The 13,880-nt window shown below is 37.3% G+C and overlaps 1 protein-coding gene across 1 annotated transcript; it reads right to left on the reverse strand.

Annotated features, from left to right (window-relative positions):
- Positions 1-8,030: 8,030 nt before the first annotated feature.
- LOC136216879 (uncharacterized) lies at positions 8,031-11,257 on the reverse strand. Its single transcript, XM_066003423.1, has 7 exons — positions 10,805-11,257; positions 9,692-9,976; positions 9,515-9,598; positions 8,930-9,430; positions 8,603-8,842; positions 8,161-8,514; positions 8,031-8,072 (listed from the first exon to the last, which is right to left on the reverse strand). The coding sequence occupies exons 1-7, from the start codon at positions 11,255-11,257 to the stop codon at positions 8,031-8,033; spliced, it is 1,959 nt and encodes a 652-aa protein (XP_065859495.1).
- Between the last annotated feature and the right edge of the window lie 2,623 nt (positions 11,258-13,880).

Consider the following 13,880-nt stretch of genomic DNA (forward strand, 5'->3'; position numbering starts at 1 on the left):
GAGAGCGTTGAAGTTCGGTCGGCCTCTGAAGAAAGGAAAAGCTGTTGCTGGACAAACTGAGGAAACAGTTGTTCCGCAGAAAGGGAAAAGAACTAAGGCCCCCGCTTCACGTAAGAGGAAAGCTGTTGAGACTCCTTCACATGATACTGAGTCTCCAGCTAAGAGGCAAAAGTCAGCTGGTACTAAGGGTCAGGAGAGACCTAAGTCAGCTGATAAACGAAGCAGGCAAGATGAGCCTGAAACTGAGGACATAACTGATGATGATATGCAACCTCAGAAGAAGCAGAAGTCTTCACAACTGACTCCCCTCGATGCTATCCCTACTGACATTGTTGTGCCTGGTGACTCTCACTACACACAGTGTTTAGGAACTGTGTCTGAGGAACAAGAAGAAGAGGTGCATCTGGACGACCAGTTTATTGCACAAGTTGAAGAAGAACTAGATGGTGATAGTTCAGAAGATGATGAAGAAGAAGAGGCCAGCGGTCAGGATGACGCTGAGGATAATGAGGAAACAACCAGTGAGGTTACAGCTGAGCAAGCCAATACTGGGTTGGCTGCTAGAGAAGAGCAAGAACTTGACCAACATAATGTTGATCAAGACCAAGAGCAAGCTGACCTCCCTCATCATGATCAGGAAGAAACTTCTCCTTCTCACTCTGGAAATTCTATTCAAGCTGATGATCCTCCTCCTCTTCGAAGAAGAAGAAAACTCATCAAGGCAAGTCAGAAAGAAGTCAGCGAGACTCCTGTTGAATTATCAACTCTTCCTAACTTTGCCATTCAACAACCAACCAAAGACCCTTCTTCTTTAAAACTTAGATTTATTGGTAGAAAACCTGCGGCATCCATCGAAAAACAAGCCTCTGTTTCTTCCCAACAGGAACATGCCGATCAAAATGCTTCTACCACCTCAACAAGTCAGGTTGAGACGAGTGCTGTCAATGCCGTCCATCCAAGCATTGTGTTGACTCCAAACACATCTGCCCCCGTCAGCACAGAAAGTATTCTAGTTTCTACTTCTCCAATTAACATCTCTGCCGATCAATCAACCCTACCAGAACCTCAAGTGCAGATTGGAACAACACACCAGTCACTGACCATGTCATTCCTTTGACTCCTCCTCCCACCGGTCATACTGATGCATCTGGACAATTAAATGAAGGTTCTTTAAGCTACATGAATGTCACTGAGTCTGGCAAACGCATCATCGACTCAGTACAAACCTTGATCAAAGACCTTCAACAATCATCTACTCCTGCTGCTGGGTCTTCTAATGTGGAGACTACTCAGCTTTCCCAAGTAACTCAGCTTCTGAACGAAGTTAAGGGATTTAAGGACTTGCTGAGTATCATCATCTCCTATCAAACACAGCAAGCTAAGCAGGATTCCATCGCCAAGATGGCCGAGATCCAGCTGACAACTGTGCAACACTTAAACGCTCTACAACAGCAAGTACAGAACTTGTCAGCTGTGAACCCTGGATATGCAACGTCTGATGAGGTAAAGATGCTCTTTGCTCAGCTTCACACCGAGCAACTCAAGACCAATGAGCCAATGGTCTCTTACTCTCAGTGCTCAGTCGAGCAAATTGGTGAAGCTGTTCGATTGCTGAATCTGAACAAGCAGGAAATGGACACTGACGCAATGAAACAAAATGAGATGCTGTCTATCACAAGACAAACCTTCAATCACATACGTCACACAAATGTTCAGCGTCAGTACTTTGACACCTACTTACTCAAAACCTTTCATCAAGTCATTGCTGGACTGACTGATGCGCTTATATGGATTGGTAAGTCTGAAGCTTTCATCGTCAGTATGATCAGCGCGCACTCAATATACTTGATGAAGTCTCAAATTAGGGAGTTGCCATTTTTGATGGTGTAAATGAAAGTGATGACCGACTTAAAGCGTTGTCCAACGAACTGACCAGGGCCGTCTTAACGGACAGCTTTAGGATTCCTCCTCCCGATGCTGACAAAACGGGGGAGAAAGAACAAGCGAGAACACAACCAAGAACACATCATGGATCTAGTCAATCCCAACAAAAGAAAAAGAAATAGATATAGGCTAGCTCTGTATAGACTAAGTATGATGTAATCTATATGCCTTGTCTTTAAGTTTTGTTTGTAAACACTGACTACCGATTTCAATATATCATACCTACATCCTTCATTCTATTCCTGAGTTATGATATATGTTTGCTGTGTACTGAGTCATTATGTATCTTCAAATTAAAATCAGCTATGTCTAACACTTGTAAAACTTATTGATTGAACCCAATACTGATAACATGTTTGACATTGACTTATATGCTTATATAACATTGCCTTATAAAACTCATTGAACAACAATTTACTTAGCGCCCTCTGAATGATAAAACCTTCCGCTTAAACACTGAGTAAAATAGAATATGTTACATGAGCTGACCTATCTGAAAAACTGACCTTAGACTTACTCGATTGAACCTTTAAATGTTTAGAGTATAACTAAGTCAGCAGCTCAACCCTTACGGGGGAGTTTGCTAAGTTAGGTCAACTATCATGGGGGAGCTCAATACTGAGTTCCTCGCTGAATAGTTTTGCCAACATCAAAATGGGGGAGTTTGTTGAAACACCTTTCCACATAATTTTGATTTGACAAAATTGTTTAAGTGTAATTAAAAACATATTCTAAAAACACACTAAGTTTAAATGCTTTGATTTATTCTACTAATGTGTTTGTTCAATGTTGAGTTAAAATTGTTTATAAGACATAAGGATTAAAAGGCCCAAACCCAATACGAAAGTCAAAGCCCAAGTCAAACAACTCAAGACAACTCGGCCCGCGTTTATCAAAACGATGTCTCTGTGTACAAAATGCAACTCAGCAAGAGAAGGATCTAGAAGACCTTCAGGGGACAACTTCGGAACGAAGCTGCTGAGTTGATTCGACAAAGCGTACAAGACAGCAGCTGGCTAAGGAAAACTTCCAGACAAAGTATTTCCACTTTGGGTAAAGTTTAGACGACACAGTATGCTGTCCAGTTGACTTTACCATAAATAGTGAGACACTCTACCGAGCTGACCAAAAGCTGACCGAGGACAGATACACAAATCTGATTGGCCGAGAGCTCTGAGCAAGTCAGGATGACAATGACAGGTAGCCGTTTCCCTCCAATGGTTATTTCGAAATTCGAAATGACCGATGCCTCAAGACGTCTCTATAAATAGTGCCATCAGAAGCTTCATTCAACACAGAACTTGATCAAGCCATTACGCTGACCAAATTTCTACACAAGTTCTGCAAGCAAGAAGCAAAGCAATCTTACACTACATTTCATATATTTGTGTAAAAGTCTAGAGTGATTATTCAATCATCTAAGGTGTCTTAGCAATCATTGTTTAGGACAAACACTTATCATTTCTAGAGATTAGAAAGGAGAGGCTGAGTACTCGGTTATAGTACTCAGCGAGAGATTAGGATTGAGTAGAGGTATAGAGGAAGGTACTCTTGTTATACTCAGTTGCTAAGATTGTAAAAGGTTTGAGGCTCTACCTTTAAAGAGCTCAGTAGAGGATTCGAAATCTCGGAACTTGTTCCGGGGACAGGACGTAGGCTTAGAAGAAACCGAACCTGGATAAATCTGCCGAGTAACGTATTCCTTACCTTAAACTCCTTATATATATTGCTTGCTTAAATAACCAAAAACTGACCAAGTAAAGAGGTCAAGCTGAGTTGTGCGCATCGAACATCTGAGCTCAGGAATACACTTCAAGTGCTATCTCCTGACTCAAGTCAAGAAACTGACCTAGTCACCAGTTGACTAAGCCAGTATCTTACTGATCACTCAGCGCCGCTGTTAAATACTTTTCTCTTTAGAAAAGAATTCTGCCCTAAGGTTTAAAAAGTATAAAAAGTTTAAATAGTTCCTAACCCCCCATTGGAACTATACTTGCAACGTTATAAGGGACCAACAACAAGCAATAAGAAAATTTTGACAATTCCTAACAATTCCTCTTGCACCAACAACTATCGGAGATCCAACTGCTGCTGTATCAGTGTTGACTTTGTACCAAAACCTAGGCGGTGGCCACCAAAAAATAGAACTTACCCACCTGGGGGAGAAGGCAGACCAGATATCAAGAACTTGTCAAGTATCAATTTATCCTAAACATTATTATGCATGTACCCATTTTTGAAGAAGTTAATTTCTTTAACAACTTTCCAAATCAAACGAAGAGTATTTCCAATAAAAGGCATCGTGTCCTTAAAAACATATTCATTTCCCATATGTCAAATCACCCAAACAATATAATAACGGTGTGATTCCAGTGAGCCTGAATCTAGGAACTAAAAGAAACTTGAAGAATTCACTAAATTAAATTTAATAAAATTTGAGGAACAACCAATCCGCTCTCCAAAAACTCTTTCTATTATAGTCTAAATGGGCTCCTAAGAGCATCTTTAATGGTTGGAGAGTTTTTTGCCCTCCAACCATGTCAACTCATCCAAAAAAAAAAACACTTTCTAACAAAAAAATGATGTAATGGTTGAATAAATTTTCATTGTTAGATGGCTCCCATATATCTTATTGTTTTTTTATTTTAAATTAATTATAAGTTTTTTGTATTAATAATATTTTTAAATATTATATTATTAAATAATATTAATGTTCTTAAATAATATAAATAAAAATATTCGTTATTTTTATTAATTAAATAAATATTTTTTTACAAAAATTGCATAAATATTAGTTTAAACACTTTTTTTCTAGGGAAAAGAAAGTAAACACAAAAATAAACACCACAACAAATTAACCCGGGATTAGCCTAGGAAAGCTAACCCCCACAATATCTTCAGAAAGCAAAGATAACAGGAAATCAGGAGGAGAATAGAAAATAGAGACGCCCAAAGCCCTCTCATGGCCCTCAGCAACAAGCCGATCTGCCACCCGATTCTGCTCCCTGAAAACATGGCAAAAGTTGATAGAATCGAAAGAGGAGCAAATCCTTCTAATTGCTTTAACTAAATTCTGGCTCTCTAAACACAGAGCCCTTTTATCAGAAATCATCTTGACTGCTTTGAGATTGTATGACTCTACTAGCAGCCTCCTAATCCCCAGATCCTCTGCCACCCTAAGCCCAGAAAAGATACCCCGGAGCTCAGCAATAAAAGAGGAGCTCAAACCCAGATTCTGAGCAAAACCTGTTAACCAAGCACCTCCTGCATCTCTCAATACACCACCGGCAACAATTCTTACATCCTCTTTACGCGACCCATCAGTGTTCAACTTTACCATCCCTTCATCTGATCTATCCCAACCTATCAGATGAACAGTCGTCTTTTGGATATTAAATTTAAACACTATTAAAAACACAGTATAATTACCAAAAAAAATATTAGTTTGAATATTAAATTTAAATACTAGTGTAAATACTATCTGTTCATGTACAAAATTAAAAGAAAAAACAAAGTAACAAATAATAAAACCAAGTAAAAATATATAAATCAATATACAAAATAACAGCAACCCATTGTTTTCTTAAAATTGTAACTGTGGGTCAACTATGTAGAATTGATAACAATGTCCATCTACGGACACTATCCAGATTTAGCCAATCAACTCTTTTGACATTTATACTGGTTGGACATTGTATTTTTCAAAGGAAAAAAATGCAAAATTGTCCCTCACTATAACCATTGAAGAATACTCTATTGTCAAAAATGCAGCAGGGTATGAGTGGAGTTGTTCACATAGAAGGTAGACTTATGCTTAAAAAGATCGAAGTAAGCTCCATGACATTGTGCATAAAAAGTAAGACAACATCAACATAAAAGAAATGGGCAGGAAAATCTACTCATCTACAATAAAGAAAAGTAACTGAGAAAGCGGATTTCCCTATCGAACCCCGCGAGAACAAAAAAAAAAGTTCTACTATCCTTAATGTTCACAACAATAGAAATCCTTGTTGAAGGAAAAAGGTTATGAATCAAATATCCAAAATGAAGGGAAAATCAAAAACGAAACTATTGAAATCCTGACAAAGCATTGTTTAAAGAGATAAACTATTCTTCGTACAAGCACCACAACCCGCATTAAAGTCATGCATTTTTATTTTTATTTTAAATGTAAATTTTAGCAAAAATGGGATTCAAACATTGGACTTTAAACACTAAAACTCACCAACACTACACCATTATTTCAATTATGATTATTATTAACTATTTAAAAATATATAGTTACGTTATAAATTAAAATATTATTTTATTTTATACTTAGATAAATTTCGTAAAAAATTATTTTATCTTCTCAATATTAATAAATTTTAATTACCATTTAAACTTTAAATACATACAATTAAAATTTAGAAATATAATAAATTATATATTTTAAATTGAATTATAAAATTTATTATTTTATCATATTTATGTGTTATTATTATTAATAAAGAAACAACCATTTAGTTTAAAAGTGTATCTCTTCTTTAATTTTAATTTTTATATTTATTGAATTTTAATAAATTTACCAATTAAAGAAATATTATTGTTAGTATAATTTTTATTCATATTTTTACGCTATATCTCTTCTACTTAAGCTATTAAAATTGTTTTGTCTCTCGTGCACTCTTGGTTTATTATGTAAAATCTTTTGTTGTTGCATAAGTAGATAGGTTTTTGAAAAGCTAAATAAGCTAAAAAAAATGTATATTATATATATGATGAACATTATAAATATGGTTTGGATTGGATTTGCTGATTTCCTAAATATTTACATGTTTTCTCTATCTAATTCATTTTCCTCTTTTTCCAGGAAATAAAACTGTCGCGACGACCGCCAGCTACATCATCATCTTCTTCTTCTTCTTCACTACTCGTCGAAGAGAAAGAGAAAGATGGGACTGTGAGCAAGAAAGATGGTGTCGGTGGCTTAGAAGCGTCAGATGGTACCTTCAAAACAATTAATCAGAATCAAAACTAGTTTGAGTAAAAACAAATTCTAAAAGATCCTACGGAAGTATGTATTATTGTTGTAATTAATTTCAGTAGTAAAAAAATCACTATATATGTAGCTTCTAAAAAACAAGGAGCTTCTAAATCTGTTTTTATCCTTAGGAGACAAATTGTTGAAAATGTTTAGATGACTAATGAGCTTGTTACTAATTATGCTATTAAACTTTTGGAAGAGAGAGATTCTTTATCAACCAGTTTTTTTTATTACGATCAATGAAAAGTAACAAGGTTTTTTTCCTGACTCTCAAGAATTGTCACTAGCTAGTGTCATTGGGCCTGTAAAAATTTATTTTTATTATGTAAAGGGAATGTTGGTTTTGTTTTGGAAATGATTGGTATCTAATAGAATTTAAACAAACTATTTTTGAGTCAGATTCCTTTTGATAGTAGAATTGATTTCTTCTAGTGCTCTTATGGCTTAGAATGTTGTTTGTTATATGAAAAGATCCTTATACGATCTCAAAAGTCCTTGCATAATAAACTCAAAAGACTTAGTTTTTAATGCCAATTGGAACTAGTATTGCATCCATAAGATTTCAAAGAGCAGATTTTTTTGTATGGGAGATACTGATGTTCCTAAAGATGCAAAGGTTTGGTGGTTTATGGTCTTGATCCTAGTGATGATATAACACTCAATAAATGGCAAACTGTTGAGATTTTCTTGGAAGATGTATTTGGCTTGCTCTACAGAATGGATTACAACTGCTCAATGGAAAGAAAGGGTTATCAGATAAACTGTTTTTTCATGCAATTGTGCATATGAGACATTTGAACACTTGGCTTTTTTTAAGTAAACATACTACTATATCTGGCACAGGTGGGATGTATTGTATGGAGCCACTGCTCGTCCAAGGGAAACTGCAAGACGGGACTGATGATCCCTCGCTCTGACCAACCACCGAGAAAGTTGACTTGAATGTGGGTGTCGGTGGATCAGATGAAGGTGCAATAACAGGGAAGCTAAATCCCATGCTATTATCAATGGCAATGTCAGGTAACATTGGCTTTTCACTGCAAGTTCTAGGCAGAATCTTCTATTCCGAAGCAGATGCGTCGGATGGCACCTTCAAAACACCCTGTACCATAATTAGTCAAGATCAAAACTTGAGTATAAACAAATTCCGAAAGATGCTATACATAAATAATAAAACAAGAAATATAAACCTCATTGGCACCCTTGTGTTGAGCTTTCTGGGTTTTTGTCAAATCCTGTGAAGGCCAAGCATAATTGCCATGCGTTAAAGCAGTGGCAACTTTTATACCCGAAGCTGAAGCTGTTGCCACTGCATTCACCTTATTACCAGACTCCTGCAGCTGTTTCTTCCATGACGAGGCTAACGGCAACTCAGCAGACTTGAATGTGGGTGTCGGTGGCTCAGATGAGGGAGCAGAAACAGGGAAGCTAAATTCCATGCTAGTATCAATGGCAATGTTAGGTAACATTGGCTTTGCACTGGAAGTTGTAGGCGGAATCTTCTGTTCCGAAGCAGATGCGTCAGATGGCACCTTCAAAACACCCTGTACCATAATTAGTCAAGATCAAAACTTGAGTATAAACAAATTCCAAAAGATGCTATACATAAATTATAAAACAAGAAATATAAACCTCATTGGCACCCTTGTGTTGAGCTTTCTGGGTTTTTGTCAAATCCTGTGAAGGCCAAGCATAATTGTCATGTGTTAAAGCAGTGGCAACTTTTATATCCGAAGCTGAAGCTGTTGCCACTGCATTCACCTTATTACCAGACTCCTGCTGCTGTTTCTTCCATGACGAGGCTAACGGCAACTCAGCAGACTTCTGTTCCGAAGCAGAAGCAGAAGCGTCCGATGACACCTTCAAAACATCCTGTACCATAATTAGTCAGGATCAAAATTTGAGTATAAACAAATTCTAAAAGATACTATGCATAAATAATAAACAGGAGATAAAAACCTCGCTGGCACCCTTATGTTGAGCATTCTCGGTTTTTGTCAAATCTTGTGAAGGCCCAGCATAATCTCCATGTGTTAAAGCAGTGGCAACTTTTATATCTGAAGCTGTTGCCACTGCATTCACCTTGTTACCAGGTTCCTGTTGCTGTTTCTTCCATGACGAGGCTATCCGCAGCATAGCAGACTTATCTATACGAGTAGGTGGCTTTCTATCAAGGTGCTCTAATATTTTTCGAGCCACCCGACTAGATTGAGCAGGGACTCCTAGAGTAAATAGTTCAGTGTTTTGTGGCTTAGTACACTGACTATCTATTCGTCCATTTTCCACATTTTGCTTTGGAGCAGAAGATAAGCCCTCTAAGTTACACCAGTACCCGCTTTTAGCACCGTTAAAATTCACTGATCCTCCAGCGGGAGTTTCAACATTAAACTTGTGCCGCAGCCTATGAATGGGTCCCACATATCTTTGGTAAGCTTTTATTGCATTGGTCTTTGAATGTACCTATGCAGTACAACAAAGACTCGGACAATAAGAATCAACCCAGAAACTTGATCAACAAAATTTCATAACAGACACAAAATTTACCTGTTTTAATGGAGTTGTAGTCTGCTCAAACGGATTTGTCATTATGCTAGGGTGCGTACCATGATTTCCCTGTAACTGGATCAACTGATGAGACAGAAGAACAAAACTATTAAGGATAAGAGCAATAATTCATTTTTAAAGCATCATAGCATAAAAGGAAACCATAATTTCACATACCCTAAACTTGGTCGTCGAATGATTGGTTCTAGAATATGGGGTTCGGGGAAAATTATGAAACCCAAATCTCTTTCTCTGAGTTTGTGGGATCATATAACCATGCTGATCCTGCACTAAGGCACCAGGCCAGCGTAGGGTAGACCTAAGTGCTTGCGATGGCTTTCCCACAAGCTCATTGCTATCTCTTGACATTGAGCTGGTAGTACCAAAGCCTACTCCTGATGTTCGATGTGCCATATAGGCTCTAGCAATTTCAATTGGTGAAGAGCCAATATCATCTTGCATCTGTTGAAACAAAATGTAAATGGATAGAAAGTAGGTGAAAAAGAAATACCATTAAAATTGAATGCATTTATCATCCATACAATACAATACATAAAAAATATATTACTACTTCTTTCACAAGCCCTCCAATCCAAACAAAGGAGAAACAGCAACATACAATATTAAGAAACTCCCAACTGAACCCAATTTGGTTCCCAATGTCAAGGTGTTTATACATATTTTAGATTTTGAGGTACACATGCTGGATTGGATTTCTCACATACTAGGATTTGGCTAAAAAATAAGGTCAATTATATGTTCCATTCTTCAAGAATACAGAAATTATCAAGCCAGTGGCTTAAACATGGCCTAGGACACAAAAAGCCTGATAATAGTGGTAATGACTGCAGGGCAGGATAGGGGTTGAGGATCTCCAACTAAGTTTATTTACTATGCAGTGAGATGAACTCTTTTCTTCTTCTAAGACTGATCTTAATCAAATACACAGAATAAACAGATGCAACTTCTTGAAAACAATCTTAGTATAAGAGCGAATAGATAACAACAATTTACAAGTACACATTCCAACTCCACCAAAACATCAATGAAAAATAATAGAATCTTAAATGGGAGAATGGATATGTCACTACACTACATTTTGTCTCTATCTATAGGAGAAAATAGCTTTGTCTGTATCTATTCGTTAATTAAACTAAAAGAAAAGAAGATATGGTAGCAAATTAACAGAAGTACATTTCAATCACACCAAAGTGAGTTGTGAAATAGGCATAAAATGCAATTAAAAAACCTTCCTATGATAATTAGAATTTTCTGGTGACTAATTATTACCACCGCATCCACAAGAGGAGCCAGTTGTGGACTGAAACTTCCACCATGATTGAGATTGGTAGAAGATTGAGATTTGGAGAAGAAGGAACCGAATAGCAGGTTGGCTCCAGAGTAAGCAAGACGGAGAGCAGGATCCAAAAGCTTGGAGAGAAGACCACCAGCAGCACCACCGTGTGCCTGGTTCTGGTTCTGTGAGGGAGTAGCAGGCAGACCACCACCACCACCACCACCGTAAGGAGTAGCAGGCGGTGTACGACTACGTCTGCCATGCTGGGGTTTGGGTAGACCAGAAATGATTCTGGGATTGTACGTGTACGGTGTACGATTATCGTTGTCTATCTGAATCAACGACTTGAGTCCAATATCACAGTTTGAAATGAAACTGTGGCGGGCCTTTTTGTTATTATTTGTAGTCCAACAATTTTCAATTTCTGAATTTCTTCTCTTAGCCATTTTTAATTCAATACTAAAAAAAATCATATAATCTTTTGTGAAGAAATCGTTCTTTATTTATAGATAGAGGAGACAACGATAAAAGAAAAGATCAATTATCATAAAATAAACGTTACAATATTAATTGCTGATTGCCCTAAATCATGCTATAATTTTAGGTAATTTCCTTTTTATATTTATATGACATTGATTTAATAAAAAAAATATTATTCCTATATTATAAATTTATAAAAGTTTTATGTTGGTTTTTATTTAAATTTGAATCTTTATAAAATTTTACTAAATATCTAAATTTCTTTCTATTTTAATATATATAATTTTAGGTAATTTCCTTTTTATATTTATATGACATTGATTTAATAAAAAAATATTATTCCTATATTATAAATTTATAAAAGTTTTATGTTGGTTTTTATTTAAATTTGAATCTTTATAAAATTTTACTAAATATCTAAATAGATAAAATAAAATAGCTGTTAAGAATTTCACATAAAAAACAAACAGTGAATTTCAATTTTAGATTTATTTATTCCCTATTCCTTATATCTAAGTAAAATTTATTTATTTATTCTTTTAATATTATAAATTCCTATCCATAAAATGCAACGCTATTTTGAAAATTTAGAAAAACCATTTAATAATTACACATCTGTGTATGATTCATTGTTTATCGTTGCAATTATGTTATAGGAATTCTTGTATTATAAAACTTCCATTTTTTAAATAATTTTTTTTTGGTAGAAAAGGAAAGGAAAGCAAGCAAAACAAGTAACTACACCGAGATTAGCCTAGGAAAGCTAACACCAATCCTATCCTCTAAAAGAAGAGGAGAAAGAGCGATAGGGGGAACGGTAAGGGTAGAAACACCTAACACCCCCTCATGGCCTGCCGCCGCCAAGTGATCTGCAACACGGTTCTGCTCCCGGAAAATATGGCTGAACTCAAGGATATCAAATGAGGGGCTATGCCTCTTAATAGCTTTAATAAGGTTGCGGCTATGAAGACCCATGGCATGACTACCCAAAATCATATTGATGGCCTCCAAGTTATCTGACTCCACAGAAAGCCTCTTAAAACCCAGCCTAATCGCCAGCTGGATCCCAGAGAGAATGCCCAAGAGCTCCGCAGAGAAGGAAGAACCCAAACCCAAATTCTGGGTAAACCCAGAAAGCCAGGCACCTCCCGCATCCCTAAGAACACCTCCAGCAGCAATCTTACCATTACTGAGTCAGGAACCATCAGTATTCAGCTTCACAACCCCATCTCTCGGCCTGCTCCAGCTCACGAGGTGGACATCACTATTCGGGGAAGATCTGGCAAGGGACTCACCTTTGAAACTATCAATAATAGAGGAGAGTTTCTTCAAGAAGAACTCAACTAAGTTAGGCAAAAGCACAGCTTTATTATCAAAAATCTCCTCGTTCCTCCATTTCCACACTTGATGACAGATAATGGCAAAGAAAATGTCCCCATGCTCCATATAAGACAATAACTTTCCCTTAATACCATCTGAGAACCATTCGTTCACAGAATGGGACATGAAGGAAGAGAAAGTATGATGAGGGAGAATTTTCTTCCAAACCTCTTCACTCTTAGGGCAATCCCTAAGAGCGTGGCACAACGATTCAACATGGCCTCTACATCTACCACAAGCTCCAGAGGTCGCCAAATGCCTTCTGTATCTATCTGAGTTAGTAAGTAATCTGTCTTTAACGCCCAGCCACAGGAAGCTTCTCATGCGGTAGGGGATTTTAAGGGACCAAATGGTCTTCCAAATATCTAAGGGATTATCAGTCCTGTTAAGGGAAAAAGCTTCAAAGGCAGATTTGCAAGAATAGACTCTATTGTTAGTCAGCGCCCAGCAATGCTTATCCATGTCTTCCTCTTGATTACTCACCTTCACTCCTCTAATTCTAAGGAGAGTCTCAAGGCTAAAGAAAGAATCAAATTTAGGCCAAACCCAGTCCCCTTCAGAGTCCACCACATCGGCTAACCTCCAGTTTTGGATATCACTAGGCGGGGGGAAGTGCACACATCCATTAAAGGTTTATCCCCAATCCAGGTATCAAACCAGAAGCTTATGGACTTACCATTACCCACATCCAGACCAACCCCCGAGCAAAACTCAGCAAAAATGGCGCTAAGCCCTTTCCAAAGGAAGGAACAATTGATAACTCTCTCTTTCGGGCCCCCAAAGATCTTATCTTTTCGATACTTACCACAAAGAAGGCGAACCCAGAGAGAGGAGGGTCATTGCCACATACGCCAAAGGAGTTTCATTAATAAAACTTTATTATTATCCTTAGCTCTCCTAATGCCCAAACCCCCTGAATCTTTGGGCTGACAAACCTCACTCCAAGGCACCAGGTGGATCTTTCTTCCCTCCGCAGCTTCCCCCCCACAGGAACCTTCGGTTAATCTTATCAAGATCATTAAGCACAAGATTCGGAAGCTGACAAGCCTGCATGATGTGGTTGGGAGCAACGGAATTCACAGATTGAATTAAAGTCAGACGGCCAGCGAAGGAGAGAGTCTTGGCTTTCCACGTGGCACACCTCGTATTGGCTTTGTCCAAAGTATCTTTAAAAGAAACTTTAGACACTCTCTCACTATGGAGAGGAAT

Source organism: Euphorbia lathyris, chromosome 2 (genome assembly GCF_963576675.1).
Source record: "Euphorbia lathyris chromosome 2, ddEupLath1.1, whole genome shotgun sequence".
NCBI classification, from domain to species: Eukaryota; Viridiplantae; Streptophyta; class Magnoliopsida; order Malpighiales; family Euphorbiaceae; genus Euphorbia; species Euphorbia lathyris.

Bases quoted from the DNA above. Each gene is read 5' to 3' on its own strand.
- LOC136216879 (XM_066003423.1), bottom strand. From the start codon at position 11,257: ATGGCTAAGAGAAGAAATTCAGAAATTGAAAATTGTTGGACTACAAAT. The intron at 9,977-10,804 runs GTAATAATTAGT...TTGTTTCAACAG, and splicing joins CTCCTCTTGTGGATGCGGTG to ATGCAAGATGATATTGGCTC. The intron at 8,843-8,929 runs GTTTTTATCTCC...ATTATGGTACAG, and splicing joins AACATAAGGGTGCCAGCGAG to GATGTTTTGAAGGTGTCATC.